The sequence below is a fragment of the Falco cherrug genome, chromosome 5 (genome assembly GCF_023634085.1).
Source record: "Falco cherrug isolate bFalChe1 chromosome 5, bFalChe1.pri, whole genome shotgun sequence".
NCBI classification, from domain to species: domain Eukaryota; kingdom Metazoa; phylum Chordata; class Aves; order Falconiformes; family Falconidae; genus Falco; species Falco cherrug.
Window position 1 is genome coordinate 36895543 of NC_073701.1, and position 25974 is coordinate 36921516.

At 50.6% G+C, this 25974-nt stretch overlaps 4 protein-coding genes across 6 annotated transcripts; 2 read left to right on the plus strand and 2 right to left on the minus strand.

Annotated features, from left to right (window-relative positions):
* Positions 1-34: 34 nt before the first annotated feature.
* On the plus strand, positions 35-7146 carry PHETA2 (PH domain containing endocytic trafficking adaptor 2). 3 transcript variants are annotated; one of them, XM_055712952.1, is made up of 3 exons: positions 35-659; positions 1556-1682; positions 2164-7146. In XM_055712952.1, exon 3 carries the CDS (start codon positions 2172-2174, stop codon positions 2985-2987), a length of 816 nt encoding a protein of 271 aa, XP_055568927.1. In that variant the 5' UTR covers positions 35-659; positions 1556-1682; positions 2164-2171; the 3' UTR covers positions 2988-7146. The 3 variants fall into 3 exon arrangements, with proteins under 3 accessions (XP_055568927.1, XP_055568926.1, XP_014137126.2); XM_055712951.1 differs by having other exon boundaries at positions 1559-1682; XM_014281651.3 differs by having other exon boundaries at positions 35-293; positions 1559-1682.
* Positions 7147-7363: 217 nt separating this feature from the next.
* Positions 7364-9868, plus strand: SMDT1 (single-pass membrane protein with aspartate rich tail 1). The gene is made up of 3 exons (XM_055712954.1): positions 7364-7589; positions 8092-8232; positions 9576-9868. The coding sequence occupies exons 1-2, from the start codon at positions 7434-7436 to the stop codon at positions 8227-8229; spliced, it is 294 nt and encodes a 97-aa protein (XP_055568929.1). The 5' UTR covers positions 7364-7433; the 3' UTR covers positions 8230-8232; positions 9576-9868.
* A 1579-nt stretch (positions 9869-11447) lies between these two features.
* Positions 11448-13916, minus strand: NDUFA6 (NADH:ubiquinone oxidoreductase subunit A6). Its single transcript, XM_055712953.1, has 3 exons — positions 13723-13916; positions 12999-13114; positions 11448-12094 (listed from the first exon to the last, which is right to left on the minus strand). The coding sequence occupies exons 1-3, from the start codon at positions 13847-13849 to the stop codon at positions 11963-11965; spliced, it is 375 nt and encodes a 124-aa protein (XP_055568928.1). The 5' UTR covers positions 13850-13916; the 3' UTR covers positions 11448-11962.
* Positions 13917-16685: 2769 nt separating this feature from the next.
* LOC102048029 (cytochrome P450 2D17) lies at positions 16686-25087 on the minus strand. The gene is made up of 9 exons (XM_005441346.4): positions 24681-25087; positions 22704-22875; positions 21817-21969; positions 21023-21183; positions 20719-20892; positions 18768-18909; positions 17969-18156; positions 16992-17133; positions 16686-16864 (listed from the first exon to the last, which is right to left on the minus strand). Exons 1-9 carry the CDS (start codon positions 24891-24893, stop codon positions 16686-16688), a joined length of 1524 nt encoding a protein of 507 aa, XP_005441403.3. The 5' UTR covers positions 24894-25087.
* Between the last annotated feature and the right edge of the window lie 887 nt (positions 25088-25974).

Consider the following 25974-nt stretch of genomic DNA (forward strand, 5'->3'; position numbering starts at 1 on the left):
ACCGCCCGCCCCCGCCACCTCCCTCCCGCCCGGCCCGGCCCGGCCCGGCCCAGCCCGGCCCGCTGCGCCCTACAGCCACCGCACCCCGCCGGTATCGCCCCCCTTGCTGCTGCGCCCCACGGCCGTGGCACCCCATTGGTATCGCCCCCCTACCCTGTTGCACCCTGTCAGCATTGCACCCCACCCCACCGGCATTGCACCCCGCCGCTGTTGCACCCTATGAGTACTGCACCTTGCCGGAGCTGCTGCACCCCACTGGCATTGCACCCCACCGCTGCTGCGCCCCGTAACCGGTAACCCGTCGGTACTGCACCCCACGGCTGTTGCACCCCATTGGCACTGCACCCCTCCGCTGCTGCCCCTCAACAGTTACACTGGGGGGGCTGTAGGTCCCTCCCGGGGTGGGAACCCCGGGGTCCCCGAAGGGGCGCCGGGCGGGGGGCAGAGGCGCGGAAGAAGGCGGCTCCGGGCGGCCTGCGGTGCCGCCGGGCCGCCTCCCGCCCCACGCTGCCGCCGCCGGCGGCGGGGCGTTGTTGCCGGAGCGGCGGGACGGCCCCGGCAGCCGCAAGAGCCTCCCCGCCCGGCTCCCGCCGCCCCCCAGGCCGCGGCCCCGCGCCGCCCGCCGCGCCGGGAGCGCCGCCGAGCAGGAGCGGCCCGAGGTGAGTCGGGCCGGGCCGGGGCTCGCGGTGCCGCCGCCGGGGCGAGACCTGGGCGAGGGCTGGGGGGCGGCGGGGCGGGGGCGGCGTGGCAGGCACACGGCGAACACGGAGACACACACAAAGGCACCGAGCGCGGCACCGCGCACCCCCCGCCCCGGCGGTGGGACCCCACAGCCCTCTCGCGTCAGGGCTGTCCAGGGCCTCCACGGCTGTCCTGGGCCCGAGTATTCCTCAGGGAGCCGCGTGAGAGCAGAGCACCCCCAAAGAACAACGTTTCCTTACGTCCGATGGGATTTTTGTCTATTTTCCAACTGGAGTCCGTGGCCCCTCGTCCTCAGCCCAGCCCCGCGAGCCCTGGAGGGGCAGGAGGGCTCCGGGAGGGATTCTGGGGGTCGCTCAGCAGCGGGGAGCCCCCACCCCACCCCGCCACGGCTGCCCGGGCAGCGGCAGCTGGGGTTGGTTTGCTGCGCGTTGCTCTGCGGAGCATCAGCGGCCTGAGATCCATTGGCAGCTGTAGAACCGCAAAGGCTGCGCGCTGTGTCCTGCTGCGGGACCAGCCAGCTTGCCGAGTCGCCTGCCACGGGGCCTCTGCAGATGGTGCAGCAACGGGCTTCTACAAAAGCGCTTTTTTCTTCTTTTTTCTCACTAAAACCAAACCAAACCCACAGGAGCCAAAAAAACAAACCCACAGCCTGCACTGGGGTGGGGCTGAGGCTTCGAAGCCCATGCAAGTGCCCCCAGTTTCCAGAGCCGCCCACCTGTGGTGCCTGGTCCTGGCTGCTCCCGTGCACCAGAGGCACCAGAGGCTTCGGCTTTCTGGGGTGGAAGCGATGCAGATCTTTGCTCTTTCAGTCCCAAGCTGTTCTGGTTTGTGACTCTGCCACCCTTCCTCCAAGCAGGGATGGGGCTCAACACGGTGAAGCTTTGGAGGCCCTTGGCAAGGGAGCAGCCCGCTCAAGGAAGGCAGCAAGGAGTTGTGGTCTGACCCACACAGCTGGTACAGCACCTTGTGCCCCACAGCTGGTGAGCCTGCCTGGGCTGGGGGTGCTGCTGGTGGGGATGAGTGGTCCTGCAGGGGGACGGGGAGCGGGGAGAGGGGCCTCAAACACAGAGGTCCCAGAGCCCCTGGGTCTGAAAACACCCTCTTTATCCTGCCCTATAATAGAGAAATGAATGCCTTGCAGGCACAGAGGCAAATTTCTTTGATGCACCCCATAAAAAAACCAGCAAAGTAGGTCACTCGTGGAATAAGAAACGAAGCAGCAGTGGTGGTGTTCCTGGAGAAGGCAGGTGCGAGGCTCTGGTGAGGACCTCCCCTCTGCAGCAGCAAGGAACCAGCCTGCCATTTGCAGGGGTGCTTGCTGGGTTAGATGCTGTCCTGCAGTGTTGGGGCTGCTTTTCCCCATGGTGGGCTTGGGGTAGGACCCAGCCTCTCCTGGTGGGGTGGGTGAGATGTTCCTCGCCCTGAGCTGACTTCTTGCCCTCTTTCTTCTTCTGCACCTAGGTGGGGTGATGAAGCTGAATGAGCGGAGCGTGGCCCACTATGCCACCTGTGACTCACCTGCTGACCATGCTGGCTTCCTCCGCAAGCGGGTGGAGCGGTACCACCACCATGCCCACCACCACCACTCCACCTCCTACCAGCGCCGCTGGTTTGTCCTCAAGGGCAACCTCCTCTTCTACTTCGAGGAGCGGGAGAGCCGGGAGCCCATGGGGCTGGTGGTGCTGGAGGGCTGCACTGTGGAGCTGTGTGAGGCTGCTGAGGAGTTTGCTTTCGCCATCCGCTTTGACGACGCTGGCGCCAGGGCTTACGTGCTGGTGGCCGATGGGCAGGCTGCCATGGAGGCCTGGGTGAAGGCGCTGTCGCGGGCCAGCTTCGACTACATGCGGCTGGTGGTGAGGGAGCTGGAGAAGCAGCTGGAAGAGGCTTGCAAGAGCTTGGCCGCTTGCCGCAAGTCTCCACGGAGGTCCTCCTCCTCCGGCAGGAAGAGGCACCTCTCCAACCCTGCTTTGCTGCCTCTTCAGGAGAAGCCTGCTGTCCTGGAGAATGGTTACTCCACATGGGGTAGTGGTGGCGGCATCCCAGGGGGGGCTGCCTGCCCCGACCATGACGGGGGGCACCCAAAGCCCCCGCCCCTACCCCCACGCCGGCGCTCGGCTGCCGGCAGCGCCACAGGGTCCCCAGCACCCAGCCTCTCGCCAGCCATGCCGGAGAGTCCAGTGTCACCAGAGACGGCCTGTTTCTCCAAGCTGCACAGCTGGTATGGGCAGGAGATTGCGGCGCTGAGACGGGAGTGGCAGGAGAGGCAGAAGGGGGGACACCCATGACTGGGGGCGCGGGGCATGAGCCACTGGCCATCCAGTGTCCAGCAGCCTGTCTCCCACATAGGAAGAGCAAAGCAAGGGATGCTGCTTGCCCCCTGCCCTGGTTGGTGGCCGAGTGTGCGGTGCGTGTGTGCTTCACTGGGTGTGTGGGAGGGATCCAGGTCTCCCCCAAACCTTGCATTTCATTTCCATGACGCTTTATACAGCTGGAGAATGTATAATACTAGTGGGAGCTGCCTTTGAACTCTCCTCTGCTGGTGATACAAGGTGTGGAGGGGGCACAAATCAGCATGTATGCAGCGAACCTTACCTGATGGGCTTGGCCCCTTGCCATCCTGGCATGGTGGATGCTCTAGGTGCTTCATTGCCTGTTTCTCCTTCACCACTTTTTTTTTTGTTTTGTTTCTCAGCGTGGAAGTTTGTACAGGTCAGCAGTTATTATTGTCTGTGGTCTTGCGCCAAAGTCCTTCTGCCTTTGCTCTTTTGCTGCAGATAAGGCTGGGCTTTTATGAAACGCCTGCAATGGGCCACTGGCCCTGGCGGGTGCCTCCAACCTTATGCTTCTGTCACCACAGAACATGTGTAAGCCACTGTGGCTGTGGCTGGCCCAGCAGCCAGGGCAATGAGGGTCAGGATTTTGCATCGTTGGGATTTTTTACTTTCATCTGCACTACCCCTCCTCCCTGCTAGATCCTTCAGGATGTTGATTTCGTGGGCTTGCATCCATCTCTTTGGGTGCCCAAGCTCAGCAGCAAGGCTGAAACGGAGACATTGAGCCTGGTCTGAAGCAATAGTGAGGACCAGGAGCTCCCCAGGGCTGATCTGAGCTCTATCAAGCAGTAGCCAAGCCTGTTAATATATCCAGCTCAAGCCTTTCTTGCTCCAGAACAAGGACACTAAAGCCTCTTTGCCTGGCCAGGGGTGAATTTCTCAGCCTCTGTGCAGATCGTAGCTCCTGCAAAGTGCCATATAGGGAGTGCCCAGCCAGCTTGTTGGGCAGCTTGCCCGAGACGGTGGCCAGAGCTGCACTCTTGCAGGGCCTCTCTTGCTGTTGCGGCTCTTGGCAGAGCTGTGCAGTTGGAGGAGAGGCTGTGGAGGAGTGGGAAGTGGGCTGGTCCCAGGTGGAGCAGTGAAGGTGTGGGAGTGAGCTACAGGTGGTACTAACTACGTGTCAGCAGTGTCTGGACTCGCCTCTCTAGTGTCAAAGCCATGCCACTGCCTTCTACCAAAGCCAGCACCTGACCTGCTGATGCTTCCCTCCAGTTTCATGTCAGTGTCACTTGGCTGATCTCTGTAGCATGTCCCATCCCCCCAGCGGGTGAGGAGGGCTGTGGAGAGGCACATCTGTCGCCTCATTACAGAATTGGACTTGCCCTTCAGTAGGTCAAAAACCTTGGCCAGAAGGCGTACAGTACAAGTAGGTGGGTGCTGAGTCCAGGGGCTAGAACACCCTGGATAGAGGGTTTATAAATCTTCTCCCTTATCTTCTTGACAAGGGCTATTTTTCTGAGCACAAAAAAATAGGTGAAGCAGTCTTGTGCTTCCTGTCTAACAGTGTTAAACCTGTTTTTATTGCCCTGTTTTATTAACGAGCCTTGCTAGGAAAGCAAGAGGCCATTCTAGGTTGTGACTGGTAGGAACCTATTTGCCTTTCTGGAGTTAAACACATTCAGCTTAATACTTAGCAGTAGCCAGTAGAGATTGCCAATACAGAAATCAAATGACTTCCATTAACTCTTGGTGCCTTTGAAAATATATCCCTGTTTTGGATGATGAGCTTCCAGCCTTCTGCCTAATTATGGCTCAATGCTATATTAGAGGAAATCAGATCTAAAATCAGATCTTACAACTATGACTTTGGGCAGTGGGAGTGTAACCTTCACAATGTGGTGGCGCAATCCAGTCCTCTCCAGTTCATGCCTGTATTTCTTCACAGTAAGAACCTCTGAGTTTGGGAGGATTACCTTTGTTCTGCTTTTTAAGTGAAAACCAGGAGCAGGTAGCCGTGGGCCAGTGCCCAGGCTGTGTCAGCAGCCCAGCTGGCTGGACTTACAAGCCATCTCTGCCTCCCTGCCTGCTGCTTGAAGAGTTCTGTGCTGCAGCATCCCTGGCTGGGAACCTGGCCCCTTCCCCATGCCGGGAGAGCAGCATCAGAGGATGACCTGGTGCCTCCTTGCTCTGAGCATGGGTATTCTGGGGCCAGTCAGATTTGGCAAGCATTTTTCTGTGGTATTTTTTGTTTGGTTGTTGGTTGGTTGTTTTGTTTGTTTGTTTGTTTTTAGTGTAATGCAGAAAGAAAAATATTCCTGATGTCTCAGACTTACATGAGACAGTTCGATGATAAAGATTTAACTTCCAAAATTAATCAAAATGTAATGGAAGTTCCCACATGAGACGCAAGTATCAGGAGTGACTTGAAAGGGGAAAAAAAAAAATTAACAAAGCCAGTTCTGTCAGAAGTGGAACTGAAACAGTATTATTCATTTAAGGGCAGTTTCACTTTTAAGAAGCTTAGTTTGTTTTATTAAGCCCGGATTGTGCTAGTAACACTACTAAAGAGCTTATATTTAATGCTTTAATCTGTCCCATTCAAATGGCACAATTTCCGTGCTACCTGCCTTTGCATTAGCACAGAGCCCAACTAAATCCTAAATCCTGCAAATGAGGTGCTGCGCTTTGCTTTCTGTCCGATCGCATTCGGAGTAATTTTGTGTTTTATTCCGCAGTGCCAAGAAGAAAACGGCAGAATCCTGAACAGTATTTGTGCTCAGCCCGTCTGTCTGTGCCTGGGCCTTTGCTAGGTCTCCGAAGCACTGGTCAGGATGTGTATGGTCAGGGCTTCCCACCACCCTGCTCACCTAGCAGGGATGGCCGTTTTGTGAGTAGAAAGAGCCATAACTGGAGCCATGTCCAAATTTGTATGGGAATACAGGTTTTTTTAATGACCACCACTGCTTGCTCCATTAAGCAGGAAGCACCTGGGTGCTTCGCCACCTCCTCTTGAGATGGAGGCTATCAAACCAGCTCAGCTGAGAATTGGTTGTGCTGGCAGAGCATTTGAAGCAGACCTCAGGCAGCAGGTCAGGATTTCAGCTTCCTGAAGTTGCACGTGCAGCTGGCTAATGGAGCATCCTCTCTGTCTCCAGGCAAGGAAGAGCCAAGGGTTTTCACTGCCCGTTGTCTCAGACAGCAAAGTAATACTGATTAATTGCTACACAGTTTTCTTCCAGTCATTCAGGTTTGGACTGTTTCACCTCCTGCCTTTCCTTTCTCTTATTATTTTTTAAAAATAGAAAATGTCTGGGCAGCACAAAACAAGTTCCCTAGGAAAGGGGGACCTGAACGTGAAAGCTGAATGGCTGCTTTTCTTAAAAGTACTGAAATAGAATCTTTTTCTAAGAACTTTCTTTAGTGTAATAATGCAAGTGATGAGAGAAAAATGCTTGAATCTGAATGCTTGGATTTAAAAGAAATTGAAGACTGAAGGAGGGCAGTTCTGACATGGCCTTTGTAAGCACTGCCAAGAAGGGCTCCCAATCCTGCTAAAATGGTTGATGAAATCCTGTTTTTCTGGGGCTGGCATTTCAGATTCAGGCCCATAATGTATTGTTTTATTTCTGCACATTTATCTTTTATAAAACAACTGCGGTGACGTTTCCCACTGAATCCAGGTCCTAGTGGTAAGAGTAACCTAAAGATCCTACCTGTGGCCACTGCTAGCCATTTGGTGGACACTGGCAAGCAAGAGTGGACGTTTTCCATTACAATCACTACAGCATTAATAGTTTGGGGGTGGGTGACACCCCCCACCCCCCCACCCCCCCGTCTTACCCTTCTCAACTGCCTTTGCAGAGAAACTTTGTTTTGCCGAAGGGCACAGGGGAACACGTGGCCCTCGCCGGCTGGGGGCATGTCACCAGCACCTCGTGCTCATGTCACCAGCACCACGTGCTCGGTAACTTGCACAGGGACCTGGCAGCCACCCGCGGGAACGCGCCCGCCCTTGCAGTGGGTACCCGTTAGGTAGATGACGCGTTCTTTTTTGAAGAGGCGGTTTTGCATGCACCTTCGTTTTATATATGGAACTTGTATTACGCATTTCAAGATACTGTTACCATTTGTATTTTACGCCGTGAAGCCAAATAAACCGTTTTGATTTGTAGCCCGTGCTGCCAGTGGCGCTGGGGAGCCCCGCTGGAACTCGGCGATTCCCGGTCGGGGTCACCCGGCCCGGTGTGCCCTTCGGCGGGAGGCGTAAGGGGCTGCCCGCCACCCCGCCGCTGCGGCGCGCCCCGCGGCAGGGACAGGCAGCCGGGACCGGCCCCCGCCCCCCCCGCGTGCGCAGTGGCGGCCTCGCCCCCCCGCAAGCCTCGCGAGAGCCGCAGGCCCCGCCGCCGCGGGTGACGCGTCGTCTCGGCCGTTACAGGAGGCCGGCGAGGAGGAAGGAGGATGGCAGCGGCAGGCGGGCGGCTCCTGGCGGCGGCCGCCGCTTACTCGAGGCTGGCGGGCTGGGGCGGGTCGCGCCGCAACCCGACCGCGCCGCTTGTGCCCTCCCGGAGCGCCACCGTCACCCGCAGTGGCGCCATTTTGCCCAAGCCGGTTAAGGTGAGTGAGGGGCGAGCGGGCGGGGGCGGCCAATGGCGGCGTAACAGATGGGAGCGGTGTCCAATCAGGGCGGGTGCATCTGCTGCGGGTGGGGCGCTGGGAGTGAGTGACAGAGCCTGGGCTAATGGGCGGGGCGGGGCGGGGCTGCGGGAGCGCCCGCCCGCGGGAGGGTGAGGCGAGCGGCCCCCCGGGCGGGGCGGTGATGCCCCGGCGGCGGCCGCCGCGCCGTGGGGACGAGGTGACCGCCGCCTGCACACAGCTGTTTTGTACCGGCAGCCGCTCTCCCCGCCTAAGGCGCTGGTGTTCCCCGCCCCGAGCTCCCCGCTGGTTGCTGCCCTCCCGGCGCCGGAGGCTTCCTGAGCGCGGTGCCGTGGCCGGGGTCTGGCGGCAGGGCCGGCACCGGGGCACCGGACCGGCCGCGGCTGCGGAGCCGGAACACCCGGCTCCAGCCCCAGTGCGACGTGCTGGTAAAGCTCCGTCTTTCCCGATCGACTCCTTGCAGACGCCCTTCGGTCTCCTCAGAGTGTTCAGCGTTGTGATCCCTTTCCTGTACGTGGGGACTCAGATCAGCAAGAACTTTGCGGCCCTACTTGAAGAACATGATATCTTTGTCCCAGAGGATGACGATGATGATGATTAAAGGGTATGTTATTAACATCACCAGCAGTTTGTTTGTACTTCCCGTTTGGCTTGGGGCAGGGAGGAGCATCTCAGGCTGGGAAAGGCAGCACCTGAGAGGTGCATCAGTGGTTAAACACAGGACGCAGCATTGCCTCTGGCTATGAACTTTTCTGGTTTTATACCAGAGTAAGCCAGATTGGTATCCGAATGTAGAATCACCACAACATACTTTGTTAGAGACCAGAATAAACTGATGGTGTTTTAGATCTTGTGTTTTGAATCCAAAATGAACTGTAGTTAGTGAGGATCTGTACTGCAGACAGAAAAGAGAGCCTTCAGTGCTGCTACATCATGCATCCAAAGAAGAGCAACAAAGCTGGTGAAGAGTCTAGAGAACAGTCTTATGAGGAGCAGCTGAGGGAACTGGGGTTGTTTAGCCTGGAGAAAACAAAGCTCAGGGGAGACCATATCACTCTCTGTGACCACCTGAAAGGAGGTTGTAGACAGGTGGGGATTACTCTCTTCTCCCAAGTAACAAGTGACAGGACAAGAGTAAATGGCCCCAAGTTGCACCAGGGGAAGACTGGATATTAGAAAGTATTTCTTCACTGAAAGGATCATTGAGCATTGGAACAGGCTGCCCAGGGAAACGGTTAAGTCACCATCCCTGCAGATACTCAAAAAGACGTGTAGATGTGGTGCATAGGGGTGAACTTGGCAGTGCTAGGTTTGTGGTTGGACTTGATCTTTAAGGGTCTTTTCCAACCTAAATGATTCTATGATTCTGTTCTACATATTTACCTATTTTAGAAGTCTTCTGCTAACTCTCAAAATGACTATTCAAAAAAGAGAATCACTTATTGCCTGACATTTTTATACAGAGGTGAACAACTTAAGAGACTTCCAGAACCCATCAGAACAAACTGGTGGGTGTTACAGCAAATCTCTGGAGTAGTTGGACCATTCAGACTCACTGGATAATGGAAGAGTGGGAATAATTCATATTTATCTGCAGTGCACTACACTTTCCACCATTTCATGTTACTCAGTTTGGCTTACTCTTGTGTAAAGGTTTGGGTTTGGATGTACTGGATTCTTTATAGAATGAAGAAGCCGTTTTAAAAAAGTTGTTGTGAAGTGTTGCTTTGTAATCAGTTTGGTGGGTGATTCCATTTGAGAAAGGGATTTTCCAGCACGCACTGTGCACCTAAAACCAAAGAATTAAAAGATTGTAAAGACTGCAATGGCCTGTTTGAAACTCCTTTTATGTAAACCACCCCCACCTTGTGTGGTTCGGGGGGAGGGTCCAGACTGGAGCTCAGTACAGTATATCTGAAGAGTAATGGCTTATTATTCTATTTGCAGAACTGTAATGGAAGAACAGAAGGGAAAACACCATTGACAAAACAATGGTTTCAACATCTGCCACTTGTATTTTGTCCTTCCTAAACCTAAATGGGACAGGGGGCTCTATTCCTTTTGCCAGTGAGTGTCCTGCACATGTCTGTACGACAGGATCTGTAGATCAGGGTTGAAGGAAGTGCTTGATGGGCCCTGCACCCTTGCACACACACGCTCACCTCATCAAAGACTGCTTGGGAATCCTTTTATTAGCAATATGTGAAACACTTAATTAAAGATGAAGAGATTGAGATGTATGACTTTGGTCTTGTGTTTTTATAGATCATGTGCCTGCCTATGTCCCAGCATTTCTGTCTTAACCTTTCTACCTCTGTATGCCTGTTCCAGTAAGGAAGCTCTCTTCGTATTTATTTCCTCTAACAAGTCCTTTCTGTAATTAAGTACTAATCTACAGTACACGACAGGAATCCTAGAGGAAGCAGCAGCCCCACAACACAGCCCTGTTCAAAGAATGGAGTGCATATTGACACACTGCAGTTCAAATAATGCTGATTTACAACATACCAGGTACATCTGATGGAGACTATCACTAATTTCACCTCACTGGGGATTAAATACAGTATTACCGTCGCAAAGTTAAAAGTTTTGAGTAGCTTTGGTAAAAGGTTAAGATCATGAGTGGGAAACTAACATGCTGATGTGTTTTATAGCACTTAATATCTCAACAGTGAAACTCTGTGAACGCTCCAGCTCCAAGTACCTCGTATTTCCTAGGTAGTTCAGTAATTCCTTCCGTGAGCCCAAATATATTCATTTTCTTAACTGTGTGTAAACTTCAACTCTTCTTTTCACAGAAGTGTTTACTATTGCAATTAGATCCTTGCATAACAGACTGTCAAGGCTTTCTCTACTGCTAGGGCATGAGTAGAGTATCTTCAGTCATACCAGTCCAGCTGTTTTCTCAAAAATCTTGAAAGGTTAGATAAATTATTTTATTGTATTTTTAAGCCAGCATTGCCCCAGTGTCTCTCTCATGGTTTCTGCTCACTAGATGTAGCCTCTTCTCTTGACTGCCCACTTTTCCCTTCAGGATTCATGTAGTTCTTGAAGTTTATTTTAATATTGCACACATTAGCGCGGTGTATAGTTTAAACAGCCACATTTGCTCCCTTATTAATTGGCACTGCTTTTGATGTTTGATCTGTAACTCTCCAGTGTAGCTACTGAGAGAAAAGGGAGCTTGCAATCTGAGTAACCCCAAAAGCTGTAGCTGAAGGCAGCTGGCAGGTCCTTCAGTCACTTGCTATCCGAGTTGCCCCCTCTTCCCCAAAGCCACCTGAGAAGCGGTTGCTCCAGTTCATCCACTCTTGGGAGCCAAACACGTCCCTGCTCCTGTTTTCTATACTGCCAAATTCCTTACCACTGCTTTATCCCACCATCTCTCCTGGCCCTTCCTGACAGTGTCGATCTTGTCCATAGAAACACCCCACCCTCAAAGCCCCTAGGTACACATACATACACATCCTGGAGGAGTGCTGCTTTACAGTCCTCATATGGGGAAGAAAGCCCCAGTATTTAGGCAAAGATAAAAAAGTTTGAGCATACTACACATTCAATGCTGATCACACATGGGGGAGCTCCAGCACCGAGTTGTTACCTGCTGAAAACCTGTTCTGACTGGTGAAAGAACAAGTTCTCCTTATCATTCTCAAAGTGGAGCTAGTAATTCCCAATTCAACTGAGGAGGTAACAGTAGGACATCATCTTCCGCTAGGCATCATAAGCTCTTACAGAACCTCACTATTCTAGATGACAGTACAAAACTCCATTTTTCCAGGCAATTTCATTTTACAGCAGGGAAATGGACTCTGCTGATCTCTTTATTGCACAAAGGGCTTTATTTGCCTATTGGATTTTACGCCATTCTCTGTGAGAAAGCAAGAGACTAGTTTCCAAGTAAAAAACCACAAGGTCAACAAAGTCATAGCATGAAATTGCTAAACAATGCATGAATACAGATGACCCTCAGGCACAAGAATATTTCTGTGACTACACTGGCTTTTCTGAAGGCCTGCTCGCTCTTCCACAAAGCTAACACCTACACAGGAGGCTGCAAGCTAAGCAGAAAGCCCCACAGTCAGGCCTGTGTTGTGGTTATTCAGCAGAAACTCCAGGGCAAGTGATGGGACAAACTCCATCCACTGAAAATACAAATTAGCAAAACTAGGAAATCACAGCTCGTCATACAAATCATAATGACTTGCACACACTCTGGATTCAGTTAGTCATTGGGCTCCTAAAGTGCTATACAATCTTTCTGTACAGATTTTTTTTTCTACTGTATAGAACTTTATTCATAATACAAGGCAGGAAGACACAGAGCCAATCTCTCAGGGATCATGGCCTTCATAGAATTTGGACAGAAAGTCTTTGGGTCGTGGGGTTTCCGTCTCATGGAAATACCTCATGACATGAGTCCTCTGCTTCCATACCTGAATGGTTTCTTGAAGATCCATTTTTCCCTGCGGAGAGACAGAAGAATTTTAGACTAGTTCTCAGTTACAGCCTGAGTCTAACTACACAGCACTATGAAAGTTATTTGAATGCACTTAGAAACACCCTTAAGATAGCTGTATCAACAATTCTGTACTTCTAAAGACTGTCTGCATCACTATACTGTCACACAAATACATACTGACAGACAGACTAACTTGTCTTGAAACACAAGAAATACAACAGGTGACCATGGCAGTCCTTGGCTGGAAGCTTTCTAATGCATTAGAACTGCAGAGGCGTTATTGTTGTTCAGCCCCATTTTGAAGCTTTGCCCCACTCTTGGTATGCTCATCATTGCTTTGAACCACACAGGTCTCAGACCCGAGACATAACCAGATGTGTTAGACAGCTGGGTGTTTTGCCACCCAACGTCAGCCTCCCATCCAGTGCTGCCACTCTAATGTGTGTTTCAGAATCAGTGAAGAAAACCACATCCCAACCTAAGGAAGTACTGTAGACAGTAGAAAGGTCATTTTATACTTTTAAAGTAGAAAGTAGAAAAGGCAGTATCTTTCCCCCCTTTCTTTGATTTTTTTGTTTAGAAAACAATGGCAATCAAATCCAACAAACTTTGTATTTCAACTACCGTTTTGCTTATCGTGCACTTCCTCTTTTAAACCTCTGCAAACTGGAAGAGCCAGTAGATTCTGAGTAGCAGAAATCCATATTCTAGCAACTAAGGTAAGACCCTATTCCTCTGCATGCTAAAGCAGCTTGATCCCTTATCAACAGGTTTGTTGACAGAGAGAAACCATCTGAACTGCAGGAGACAACTTTGCCGTAGCACAGGCTGAAATAAAACTGTCTGTCCCCCCTAGTTATCCACTCTTGCATTTTCTGCAGTTTCAACAAACCAGGAATAACTGGTACCTTAATAACCAGCATGTCTATCACCCGTGGATCTGTAAAGTGGGCATTCTTCATGAACATCTCCCGCACCTTGTTACGCCCCTGTTTCACCGTGATGTCCAGCTGGTATACGTGTACTATGAAAAACACAACACCCACAGAGGTTGGCTGTATTGCTTTTCATTTCTTCCACTGACGATGAGCAACTCAACCCCACAAAACACGACACAGCCCCTGGCTCTCACAGTGTCTGCTGGCTTCACTAGTGTGATTGATTTAAAGCAAATGAACAGCACCGCCACGGTGCGAGTCCCAGCGCGGTTTTAAGGAGGCAGGCAACCATGCCACACACCGCCGTCCTGGAAAATTAAAAGCCAGATTTCTGTTCTGCTTAGCCAGGCAAGCCAAGCGGCAGGTGACGAGACCGGGGTTCCCCGTCAGACCCTCCTTCAGCCCCCGGCAGGGGAGGCAGCCGGGCCGGGCAAGGCCCGCGCTGCACCGGGGGGCGGCCGAGCCCCCCCAGCCCCGCGGCCGCTGCCAGGCCCGCCCGCAGCCGGGTGCGGCCGCCCCACCGTGGCGGGCTAGGGCCGGCCAGGGGCCGCGGCGGGGCGAGGCACAACCCCCCATCCGGGGGTAACCAGCGCCCCCGACGGTCCCTTTAAAACCCAACGGCCGCGGGGTGGCCGTTACGACCTTGAGCTCGCCCTCCCGCCCGCGCGTGCATGGCCGGCTCCGCGCCCCTCACCCGTGTTGGGCACCTCGCGGTACCAGGCCCGGTACAGCTCCCTCACTCGCCGCTTCGCCTCGCCCAGGTCCCGGCTGAAGATCGGCTTCACCGCGGCTGACACGGCTCCTTTGCCCGCTACCGCCATCTTGTTGCGGCCACCGCCTCCGCGGCAACCCTTCCGCGCGGGGCGTCCCGCCCCTTCGCCGCCGCCGGTGGGAGCGCGCACGGGAACGGCGGCTCCCTATTGGCCGGCCGCGCTGCCGCTCCAGCCGGTGGGCCCGGCAAATCGCGGCGGCCGGCGGCCTCCGATCGGATTGGTCGGGAGGAACGCCAGTCGCCGCCGGCTGCGAGGGGAGGAGCAGAGCGGCTGGGTGGGGCCGCCCTGTGCCCCGCCCCCCGGGGCCTGTGGGCCTGCGCCTGCCGGCAGGGCCTGCGCCGGGGCTGTGGCAGGGCGGGGGCAGGCGGCGTTGGGGTAGGGGTCGGGCTGAGACTCGCAGGGGTCTTTGAGGTCACCTTCAAGGCGCCGCGGCCTCACGGCAGCCTCCCTGGCGGCGGCGGGGGGGGCGGCCGGGGCGGGCGCAGCAGCTGCCGCGGGCCACTGGTGAGCGGCCCCGTCCCGGCGGCAGGGCGAGCTGCCGGCGCAGGCCCCGAGGCGGCGGGTGACGGGGCAGCAGGAGCCCCGGTCTCACGTAGCCGCCGGCCCGGCACCGGCTGGGTGGCGTTGACGGCGGTTTCTAGCTGCATTCCCCTTCCCGCTGATCAGTGAGAGACCCGTATTTGGCGGTGATCTGCTTGCACCCTTTGGCTCCAAAACACGGTGCCAGCAGATGCCCGCACGCACATGCGGGTCGACTTTTTTGAATAGAATCACAGAATCATTTAGGTTGGAAAGGACCTTTAAGATCCTCGAGCCCAGCTGTTAACCCAGGGCTGCCAAGACCACCGCTAAACCACGGTCCTGAGCACCACGTCTACATGTTTTTTAAATGCCTCCAGGGATGGTGATTCCATCACCTCCCTGGGCAGCCTGTTCCAGTGCCTCGCCACCCTTTCTGTGAAGACATTTTTCCTAATACCCAAACTAAACCTTCCTTGGCGCAACTTGGGGCCATTTCCTCTCATCCTATCACTTGTTACCTGGGAGAAGAGACTGATTCCCACCTGCCTACAGCCTCCTTTCAGGCAGCTGTAGAGAGCAGTAAGGTCTTCCCTGAGCCTCCTTTTCTCCTGACTAAACAACTTCTGCATGCTAGACAGGCAGTCCCTACTCTCGGTATACGCATGCTTTTTATCCAAATACACGAGTGCTGGAATCTTTTCTGTTTGAAGTTTAGTTCACTGAAACCTTCACTTTAAAAACACGTGTGTGCTGATAACTAAACCCGAGCGTGTGCAGTTCAGTGTCATTGGACCGACCAGAAAACACTGAAAGGATCTTGAAAGAAACAGGTGTGGGTGCTGGCTGTAAGGAGGGAGGTGTCAAGGGAGTATCTAAGGCAAGCGTGTAGCAGGAATGTGAGACAACCACAAAGAGGAGGAGTGAGAGACAAGACTTCAGATCACTTCTATTCCTTCTGATTATTTTGTAGATGAAAAACATAAATGTGCAGTTCCTGCTGAGGTAAAAATTTTAACCATGGTATTAGTAAGTATTTGCATCACTCAATAGTTTTCATAGCTTCCAAATTTACTATTAGAAAGATGAATGTGTGCACGTGCAATCAGTTTCAGAGATTTTTTAGCTGTGATTATGCATAGAAGCTCCTTTATGCTACAGTCTTTCCAGCCATGTGGTTAAAGGGTAGCTACTACTAATCTAAACACTGACGTATCTTAACACTTTGCAAAACAGTTTGTCAGGAATATTGCAGGAAGAAAGAGAAAGATAGCTTTGAAATCTACAGCCATACTGTTTCAGTGTAACTCTATACTTTCGCAAGTTCCACACTTGCCCAAGAGCTGACTATGTAATGCCAAAAAAAAAGCAGTTTTTAGGACCTAATTAGAGGAGGTGGTAAATCTCAACGCCAGGATTTCTCCTGAAATACAGGAATTTCTGTATTTCACAAATGACCTGCTTCTGTGGCTGAAACACCATATGGATTATTTATGTACTCCTTCTTGGTATTTACTCCTGCTGAAGGGACAGTGTGACCTAAGCATTGTCAGGATTAAAACTTACTGTAAATGAAGGCAATGCAAGATAGATATCTATATATATAGATATCTATATAGATATATCGATATATAGATATATACACACACTATAAATGAAGGCAATAGGAGTATGCAAATAACAGGAAGGAATGAAGGGGATATGCACGTATTGGACAGCAAGATTTTTGAGGAGCACTGCTCCAAAACGGAGTTTAAATATTACCCTGCCCACTAGCAGCACATGCCAAACCAGCTGAGTGGCCCTGGATTGTTTTTTCAGGACTGAGCTGGACACCCCTGGGCACCAGGCAGAGGCACGTGCTGCTCTGGGGCGGCACCACAAGGGAGGCAGAGTATGTCGTGGGGCTAACAAGGAAGTGTGTGGGCCAGGAATACCTTACAGATTTTTCCAAGTTTTTTTTTTCTCCTAGAATTGGCAAGGCCCCAGGGTTGTCTTTTACCCAGGATACCCTTGTATTTCAGGAAACTAATTCAGGACTAATAATTCTTTCAGTAGCTGTGTGCTCAGTGAAATGCTTCTGCAAATTATGAGAGAGCAAAGTACAGCCCAGCTGGCTGTTCAGGCATATATGTACTTGAAAACTTGACTCGTAACTTGCTATAGCTGTCTGATTCAAGATTCAGCACTGGAATGACGCTAAACTATATATTGGGCCACATCCTTACTTTACACAGCTAAAGACATCTGCACAGATTTGAGAGATCTTGAGTGGAACCCAGCATGATCCTGCCTAGACCTGCAACATTTCTGACACAGTTTGCATTGGTGGTGGTCTGTGAGTGAAAGACTCACAGGTGTGCACTTATCTTGGAACAGCTCGTATCAGATACGGGTGTGGCGCATTCGTGAGAGCAAAGTGACCATCCTCCCGTGGCCTGGGCTGGTCCTCGGGGAGCACAAAGGTGAATTTCTGCATTAGAGTGGTAAAGAAAATAAAGAGCTCCATCCTGGCCAGCTGTTCCCCTGGGCAGGCACGGCGACCTGCAAGAGAGGGTAGAAAGTGTCTGTGAAAGAGGGCATCAAACTGTGCTGGAATTGCTGCGGGAGGAGCAGATCACCCCTCCTGCTGTACCTCTGACTTGCAGCTGGATCCTCCCCTCAAATTTACCTGCTGAGAAAGGCAGGAAGGCCTCTGGTTTCACAAACTGCCCATTCGCATCCAGGAAGTGTTCGGGATAAAACTCATTTGGCTTCTCCCACACTGTCTCATCCTTCAGCACGGAAGACAAGTTGGTGATGACTGTCGTCCCCTGCACTCCTCCGCAAGAGGAAACAACTTATGTAAGAACAGCAGCATTATAGTGGCGCCACAGATCAGTGCTGGTCCCTCTTTAGTCCATGTCTCCCATCTAATGGCAACCGTCACGTGGTGGTTTAGAATAAGGCACCAATCTCCTCCTCTGTATCTGATTTAAAGCAGAGGTAAAGTAGGCCACTTTTCCAATGACATATGGTGCCTGTGCACTGAGGCATCTGAACTTTTGCAATTTGTATCCTTACAAGGCCATTGTATGCAAATGCCAATTTCATGGTTACACAGCAGAAACAGCCTCTGCTTCTCAGATCCTCCTGGGCTTGTTTTATAGCTGGAGAGAAAAAGCTGACTGACAGACTTCAAAGCCCAGCTTTCACAGGGGCCAAGGGAAATTGCAAAGCTTTCCTGTTACACTTGTCAATGTTATAAGCCAGAGATGATATCACAAGGCTAAAAAAGAATCCCAGGCTTGCATTGCTACCAGTGCTGTGAGGGCAGCTGCCTGTCACAACGGCAGTGGACTGAATGCCAGTGGCATTTGAATAGCTTCAGAGATTAGAGTTTTAACTACTGCCGTCTTAGGAAAGCCAGTAAGCTAGTGCTGTGTGCCTCCGGAGAACCTGTTAGGCTGCATTACTTTCTCTTTCCAACACAGGCAATGTCATAGCTCATTGACAGGAAGGCAAACCTTTGCACTGAGCTGCCGCTGCAGCTGGGTTCCCACATAACCAGCGAAAACTAAACATAAACCAATGCTGCAGTCACCCACACCCCATGCCTGGTGTCTGCACAGGAAGAGGATGCTGCATTGCCTATCTGGTCATGGTCACCTTGGGAATGAAGAAGCCTTGGACCTCAGTGTCCCGGTACGTCATGTGAGGTAGTCCAACAGGAACGATATCCCCACAGCGTTGCACTTCATGGATCACAGCATTGGTGTAGGGCATGCTCACTTGGTCCTTCATGGTGGGTGGTTTCTCTTTGCCAATCACTTTATCAATCTCTGCTTGGACCTTACCTGAAAGCAGCACAGCTAAGGAATTGAGCACCCTCAGATAAAGAGAAGGGACCGGTACAAGCTGTAGGAAGGCTGGCAACATGAGATTGTAGATACTAGGTGAGAAGAGGATGAGCAATTAGAGAAAGGAACAGAAACTAGAGGGGAATGCATTTGTTTTCAGTTGCTCAGAGCCATCTTTATGTCTTTGTGCATAGCGTCTTTAATAAAGGTTTGGTGACTCTACATGCAACCTTTTTCCTTCTCTCTGCAGCTGAAAGGGTACCTGTGCATGCAGCATTAGAAAATTAAAACAGATTAGCATCTATTCCAAATACTGGACAGAGAGTACTCTGCCCATTGGAAGTCCCCGGGTAGCCGTCAAAATGAAGGCGAGAGCGAACTTGCCCTTTCAACTCCAGTCTTTTACCAGGCCTTACCCCCTGCCGCCAGTCCCTGACAGAACAGCTATGTTTGGGAAGTGTTTCTCCTGGTTTCTGCTAAACCAACAATCACCAAAGCTGTTCCTCATTGCAAAATCCCAAAACCATGAAGAGAAGATGTTCAGGATCCTCACAGAAAAAAGAAGGTCAAAGGGAAGATGCCAAACCTCTGCCTGTCTTCTGACTTACTCTGTATTTCCGGGTGGAGAAGCATGTACAGAAATGCCCACCGGAGAGTGGTGGAGGTGGTCTCAGAACCAGCTATAAACAAGTCTGCAGTCACCAGACGAAGGTTGTTATAGTTGAAACCACTCTCTTCAGCCTCCTTACCCTGTGGGGAGCAAGCAAGTGGCTGATTGGAGCTGGAGTACTTGCTGGGTGAGAAGACTGTTGTTCCAGAGAAGTACCAAGAAGTGCTAGATCCATTTTTGCTGACCAGAAAGTTCATTGGGAGAGTAAAGCACAGCACAGGCAATGGTCTGCGTATGACTGATTTACCCTGGTAACCCTGTTACTTCCCGTATTTGGAGGTCATCAGTCACCTCCTGTATCCCGAGAGGTGAGTGCTACACCTGCCTTCAGAGCAGAAGGGAAAGCTTTGTGCTCTCAGCTCAGACAGACAGCAGGCCCTGCCGCTTGCCATAACAGCCTCCCCCAGTGAAACACAGTTATTCAAGTTTGATCAGATCATAAAACCCACGCAGTAGAGAGGAGGCTGCATTGATGTGGCAAATGCAAAATTAATTGTATTCTGAGGGGGTTATCCAAAGCTATGCGTTACAGATTCTCACCGTTTCTGCCCTGCTGTTTTCTTACAACTGAAGAAGAAAAAGATCAGGGTATTATTGCTGCCTATTAAGGCTGTAACACCAATTTCAGTGAAACTGGTCTCTCATCCAAATGCTAATTGAGCTCAAATTTGTTAGCATATGAGATATGACAAGTTCTCTGCATGAGTTCATCTGCTTGTCTTTTCTAATCCTCTTTATACTTTCCTCTCCTAGGGACTAGTTTCTGTTAAGTTATTCTGTATATTTTGATGCTGGTGTAGCATGAATAGCAATTAATACAGCATTGAAGACTCAACTGTTGTTCCAATAAAAGATCTGTGGCAAGGGAGCTATGGGGCTGACCTGACCAAAGTTAACCCAGTAGAGGAATTTACCCAGCTGGCTTATCAGGGGACCTTAGTGAACAGAAGAGAGGTGTAACAAGAGGCAACATGGCCAGGCTCACATCCACCCCCAAACAGTGCTGCTCAGTGCAGAGTAACGTAGATCACGTCGCTTTGCCTGTGCAAGCTGGCGGGGGTAATGCATGGATGGGAGGTGCCCAGTGCCCGCAGCGCAGCAGGGCCCGTAATGCAGAGCAGCGGTCCAGCCTGAGGACTTGGATGGCGGAAGCAATTTGCAGGCAGAATTTGCTACTGTTGCTCATCTGGCACTTGAAATTTAGTGAATCCATGTGCAGAAACATATGGTGGATGGATGGGCTGATGGAAGTACCTTTGATTTTATACTGACTTCATGCCTGACTGAATCAAAGGAAAGACTCCTTTTAATTTCAGTAAGGTTCAGATTTAGGCCTTCATCTGATCTGCAGGGAACTACTTCTTAGCAAGCAATTCAAAGACACACATCCTGATGGAGATGCCATCTTTCCAAGTCATTACTTGGTTTAAAGACAGGCTATGGATGGAGCAATGATACCAAAAAGCCAGTCTGTTGCTGCAGTTTTGTAACTGATTTTGAGACATCAGTCATTAAGGCAGTGACATACACAGAATGTTGCATATTGACTTGTCCCCTGTCACAAACTTGGAAATGTTAGTGAATTCTCAATCATTGCCTTTTAAATGCCTTAAAAATGGTGTAGGCTGGAAAGAAGGGAGTTGCTAGACTCAGAGGGGAACATGAAGGTAGAAAATAGGAACAAGAACATCAGCAGATAATGTGGTCTTTCAAGACAATAAAGGAGGTTACAGCATGAAGAAGTTAACACCTTTCTTCTCAAGATGTAACGTGGAATGAAAAATTAGGAAATTAGTTAGGTTTTATGAGGAAAGTCAGCTTCTATCGACAAGATTAAACTGGTAGAGGAATTGCCCCTGGACCCCGAGGTTCTGCTGGTGTCACCCTACCTTCTTCATTTCCTTTAAAAACACATCAGTGAAATCTCGGATGTGAGCAGGGTTCCAGGTCTCCATGTGCTTTTCTATGAGCACATCTATGAAGTCCATAAATACCTTTTGCCCTCGAAAGACCATCTGTGGCACTCCAGGGATGCGCAGCAAAATGGGCAGCACATTAAGAAGCTGGGATGTCAAAAACAGAGAGAGAGAGAGAGAAGATACTATGTGATACAAAAAGAAAAATAATGAAAACACAATGCTCTCAAGCAACAGAGGGCAGCTTCTTACAGACCATATTATGCTCTTGGTTTACCTGGGGCAGGAATCCAGTTTCTTCATTCAGAGAGCTTTCAAACAAATGTAACATCATCTTGAATGTCTCATCACCATAGTTGAAACGCTCTCCATAGACGGTGGTGCAGATTACATTGCATACTGCATTATTTACAAGAAAACGTAAATCAAAAGGTTTACCTAAAAATGGAAATGGAGACCAAGCAATGAAGCTAGGCAACACCAGGCTCCTGGACCTCAGCTGTCAGCAATGCGAATACATAAATGCCTCCTTGATGCCTTCAAGAGAAAAAGCCTCCAAACTACTCAGATTACTACACATCATACTAGGAAGTGAAGATCTTCTCATCTCCTACTACTATTTGGTTGATCCTTGTTTAAAAGAGAAAGCTCCCATGAAAAGATGAATAGCAGGGTTGTTCTGTGACTTGACAGATAATACTTTGCTTTGTGTTTAGATGACAGGCAATGTGCTGTGAAAACTCAGCGCGCTTTTATTGCATGTGACAATATCAGTATGTTCCACTAAACTCCATGAAGGTAATATTTACCCAACTGTGGGAATAATGATATTTTACCTCTTTATGTCTGTTGATTTCCTGTTTCAAATGGATTAGTGCTACAGTAGCTCTACCGTGTAAAGTAGAAGTGGCTTCAAGGTAGAGCAGGTCACTAATGCATATACTAGAAACACTGCATTTGCTTAGGAAGAGAGCACTGCACACAAATGAAGGTGGCTTTAGTATTACTTCTCTTGGCATCACTTTATTGCCTTTTTTCTATGATATCTCCATCCTTCTGGATGTGACAAACCTTCTTCAGACTCAACTGCAGAGCACAGAAATCCAGCTTCCTCCGTCACTCGCTCCTCCAAGGATTTCTTTCCCATTCCAAAGTTCCTCAAAGTAGACAGTGTGAATCTCCTTAGCTCCTTCCAGATGGGCCCATATTTTGCTACAATAATCCCTGGAATTATGGATGAGCAAGAAATGTCAGTAGCTCTGACCTGTGCATCAAGCACAGTTTGCTAGAGAATAGCAAACATGGGTTTGAAGGTCTGTGTGGATAGATAAAAGTCTGATCTTGTACAGCTTGTTCATACAGCAATTCTAAAAATAGATTCCTGCACCTCTCCTGCACGTGCATGGCTAGTGAAGGTGCAGGGGGGTGTCAATGAGAGCAACCAACGTTGCTAAGGATAAAGGAATCACCCCCCCTTCCCCCAAACCATTCAGCATTGCACCCTTAGCTTGTGTGAACTGGGTAGCAGCTTGTGCCACCACACAGGAGCTGAGGAGGAGAGACGTGGGCTGGATGTTGGATAATACTCTTGTCTTGGAAGAAAGTTACCCCTTTTTTTTTGTGATGACAACGACATGCACATAGTGTGTGAGCATAAGCACTAATCACTAGGTGTCGGGAGCTACCAGCTCCAACACTGGCGGGAGAGTTGTACTACCGATAGTTCTAACCCTGCTGAAGAGGTGTGTGCTAGCACCTGGAGCTGCACTACAGCCCCTACGGGGAGCCCCCTGTTCATCAAATATGATTTTGTCACCACCAAAAGGTGGCAGCCATACAAGGACTACAGAGACATGAGAAGGTGGCACTGTACTGAGAAAATCTTCCTCCTACCCACCATCTACCCAGTCTTCCTTGTGCTAGTGCCAGTGGGGAATGTCCATTTCCAAGGGACTTGCCTTCAGATTTACTTCCATAGCCCAGATGTTCATATACTGGAAAGTACGGCCGGTCAGCGAAGTCCTCTGATTTGTGGACCAGGGCATCCTTCACTGTTTGATACCCATTCAGTACTACCACGTTGGTCCAGCAGTTCTGCAGATTGAAGACATTTCCAAACTTCTTGTGAAGCTGTCAAGATAAAAAAGCATGTCCCTGAAAATGAGCTGAATGTAATGTCAAAAATATCACCGTATCCTTCCTTAGGGCCTTTACTATTCAGTGATTTTTGAGGTGCTTTTATTAGGAGTCCTTCAGCTGATCTTTGACCTTTGTCTTTGCAGCGCAACAGCTCAGAGCAGTGCCAAACAGCAGCTGAAGCAAGCATCAACGTCCTGTGAGTGGAAAGATTTAGAATACACCTATCCTGGCCAAACTATTGCCATGACCATTGTGCCAAGTATTTTGGATTTTGTCTGACAATGCAAGGTCAAGGACCTTTTTGGGGATTTTCAAAGGCTGCATGCTTAACAATGAATTATCTCATAACACTTGTATTTATTTTGATCTGAAAGACCAGGCAAGTTTTGAGTTGGTCTGCTTCTGCTATAAGGAAATAGTGATGACAAGGTGATATATATATATTTTTTTTTTAACATGCATTTGCTCCTGAAGATTTACCCAGAGCCTGGATCCCAGAAACACAGGTGGAAGAGGCAATTCCACACTGGAGTTGCAGGTCAGCTTTCTCCGTAAAAGGAGCACACACACATCTAATAAGACTGGTAACTGGCACACACCCTATACATCTGTTATGATCTATAAAAGACATAATGGTGACAGCAAGATGGCTGCACAGGTAAGCCTGTCAGCCATACATTCACCATGGGAGCTTGCCATGGAGCTGAGTGTCCTCCAGGTAGACAAGCCCTTTGACTGGACATAAGACTCCCAGGAAGGCAGGCTGAAGCTCCCCTGCTAGTCAGTAAGACTGAATAAAGACTCAGGAACATGTTGTTGGCAAACAGTGCAATAGTAGCAATACCCCACAGGCTGTGCTGTTTTGTTTTTTTTGTTTTTCTTTTTTTGGTCTTTTGGTTTGGTTTGGTTTGGGTTTTTGTTTGTTAAAAAGTCAAGTGCCTTCATTTCTGCACTGTAGCAATGCAAGGAATTGAAGTACTTAAGACTATTTCCAGTGAGGTTGGAAAGAGAGTTAGCACTTCACTGCCACTAGAAATACATCATTAAAAGCAATTACTGGTCAAGATTGTGGTTAGTGTGACCCTGTGATGTGATTTGAAAATGGTAATCTTTTGGACTATATGCAAGCAAATAATACAAAATGCTATATTTAGCTTCTCCATTTGGCAGTTTCTGGACAGACAGCTGAACAGCGCTGTCCTAGAAAAAAGGCCTTTAGAGTTTGCAAACTGGAGCACAAAACCCCCGTGGTTCATCTGTTGTAAGCTGTGCTGTGCCTTTCCTTTGGGAAAAGCTAAGCCCCGACTTTGAACAAGAATGCTGCTGAGACTGTGGGCATTGCTATTGGGACAAATCCTGCAAGCTGATCTCTTTAACTGAAACTGTCACACGCCTGTAGGCATGCTTATGTAACTGGCAGGGAAGTCTGCCATTCCTGGCCCACAGACATTTTGTCTTCCCTTGTTGACAGGCCTCCCTGTTCCCTTGCCCCCATACCTGCCTGCGTGTTAAGTTGGTGGCCAGCTCTACAGCAGAGCAAGTGTCATCCATCATAGGGGGCACAACAGCATCTCCCACCGAGCTCACGCAGAGATTGGGAGATGGAGGCCGGCGAGTGTTGGTGTGTGGTCACCTGTTTCTCCGTATGGGCCAGGTCAGTGTTCTTAGGCAGTGACTTGATTTATCCTGGACTTTGGAGAGAGCATTGCCCTTTGGCTTTGTGCAAGCAGAGGTCCTCACCCTTCCTGGGCCCACGGTCGTGTGAGGGGCACTTGGCTGCGGGGGCCAGCACTCACCTGCTTGAAGGAGACGTGGGGTCTGCAGAAGTCGACGTGCAGCATGGTCCCAATGAACGGCAGCGACACCGGGCCCGGCGGGTAACGACTCCACTTCTTCCTGCGCTTCATGAAGTCGAGAAGTAAAGTAAAGACCGTAAGAAAAACTCCCAGTATAGAGAGGTTTTGCCAGCAGGATGACAGCAGGGACCCCAGCCACAGGGCTAATGCCATTTTGTAGCCTGTCTGCTCCTCAGCCTTCCTCTTTTGACCCGACTCTTTCTGCCTCCTTTTGCCTCTGCTCTCCTCTGCCCTCCTCTCTCAGTTCCTCCCCCTGGCAGCTGCCCCCCCCTTGCTCTCCCCCCTTCCCTGCGCTCCTGCTGTGCCTCCCAGCTCCTCTCCCCCTGCAGTTCTGCACTTGCTGGCCTCCGAATGTGGGACTTGGCTCACACCGAAGCTCCTCCTCTGCTCAGCTCAGCCTTGAGGGGGTGGCGATGAGGGTCATCCCGCCTCTTTCTCCTCCTCCTCCAAAACCAGAGCTCCCCGTCCCCGCTGCAGGTGACAGCTCCTGCCCTGGTGCCCTCCGTGGGGCAGGGCTGGGTGAGGTCCAGGTGTCTGGGTGCCCTCTCCCACAGCCGAGGTGGGATCACAGTTCCAAACATGCAATCCAGTCCTGCTGCATTCTCACGGGGTGATTTGGAAAGAGTTTGTTTAGATCTGTGTCACCTTCTTGTATGTCCACACAAGTCAAGGGAGAAGCAGCTCCTAGGTACAGATCATCTAGGTTTCTGTTTGCAGGGCTCAGGGCTGGTTCCATTGGCCCTTGAGAAAGCTCAGGTTAGGCCAAGCTTTCCCTTACAGAAAGCACTTGTCACAGAAATCAGTCTAAAACAGTCTCAAGACCTGAGACTTGAAAAAATATTTATGCTTCTGGGAATAAGAATCTTTATCCAACTCCAAATGTCAGTCATTACAATGACCTTGATTTTTGTAGAATGCAGCGCAGCTACAAGGGAGAAAGCACAGGTATTGCAAGGACCCTCAGATTTCCAGCCTCTGGGGCAGCAGTAATGCAAACACAATTATGGGGATAGTCAAAGTATTTCCTAAAGCAGCACAGCTATGTGCTCCTGGCATCCCTGCCATCAGAGATCAATAAAGCTCGCTCTCATGATAGGTAGTTCTAGCTAAAAAGAAGCAGTAAACCCATCACAGTTTGATCTGTGATCTCAGCATGATCAGAGAAAAGCTCCTAATGGAGCAATTGCTGCAACAGTGATGGAGAGCTCAGGCTGCAAAGCGATGCACCTGCGAA

What these genes read in the sequence shown, in the direction of transcription:
- LOC102048029 (XM_005441346.4), bottom strand. Translation starts at nt 24,893, where the DNA reads ATGGCATTAGCCCTGTGGCTGGGGTCCCTGCTGTCATCCTGCTGGCAA. An exon ending in CCCACGTCTCCTTCAAGCAG is followed by an intron (nt 22,876 to 24,680) that starts GTGAGTGCTGGC and finishes TTATCTTGACAG; the next exon opens with CTTCACAAGAAGTTTGGAAA. An exon ending in TGCAGTTGAGTCTGAAGAAG is followed by an intron (nt 21,184 to 21,816) that starts GTTTGTCACATC and finishes TTCCATTTTTAG; the next exon opens with GTAAACCTTTTGATTTACGT.
- NDUFA6 (XM_055712953.1), bottom strand. Translation starts at nt 13,849, where the DNA reads ATGGCGGTAGCGGGCAAAGGAGCCGTGTCAGCCGCGGTGAAGCCGATC. An exon ending in CCGCGAGGTGCCCAACACGG is followed by an intron (nt 13,115 to 13,722) that starts GTGAGGGGCGCG and finishes TGTTTTTCATAG; the next exon opens with TACACGTATACCAGCTGGAC. An exon ending in TAGACATGCTGGTTATTAAG is followed by an intron (nt 12,095 to 12,998) that starts GTACCAGTTATT and finishes GTCTCTCCGCAG; the next exon opens with GGAAAAATGGATCTTCAAGA.
- SMDT1 (XM_055712954.1), top strand. Translation starts at nt 7,434, where the DNA reads ATGGCAGCGGCAGGCGGGCGGCTCCTGGCGGCGGCCGCCGCTTACTCG. An exon ending in TTTTGCCCAAGCCGGTTAAG is followed by an intron (nt 7,590 to 8,091) that starts GTGAGTGAGGGG and finishes GACTCCTTGCAG; the next exon opens with ACGCCCTTCGGTCTCCTCAG.
- PHETA2 (XM_055712952.1), top strand. Translation starts at nt 2,172, where the DNA reads ATGAAGCTGAATGAGCGGAGCGTGGCCCACTATGCCACCTGTGACTCA.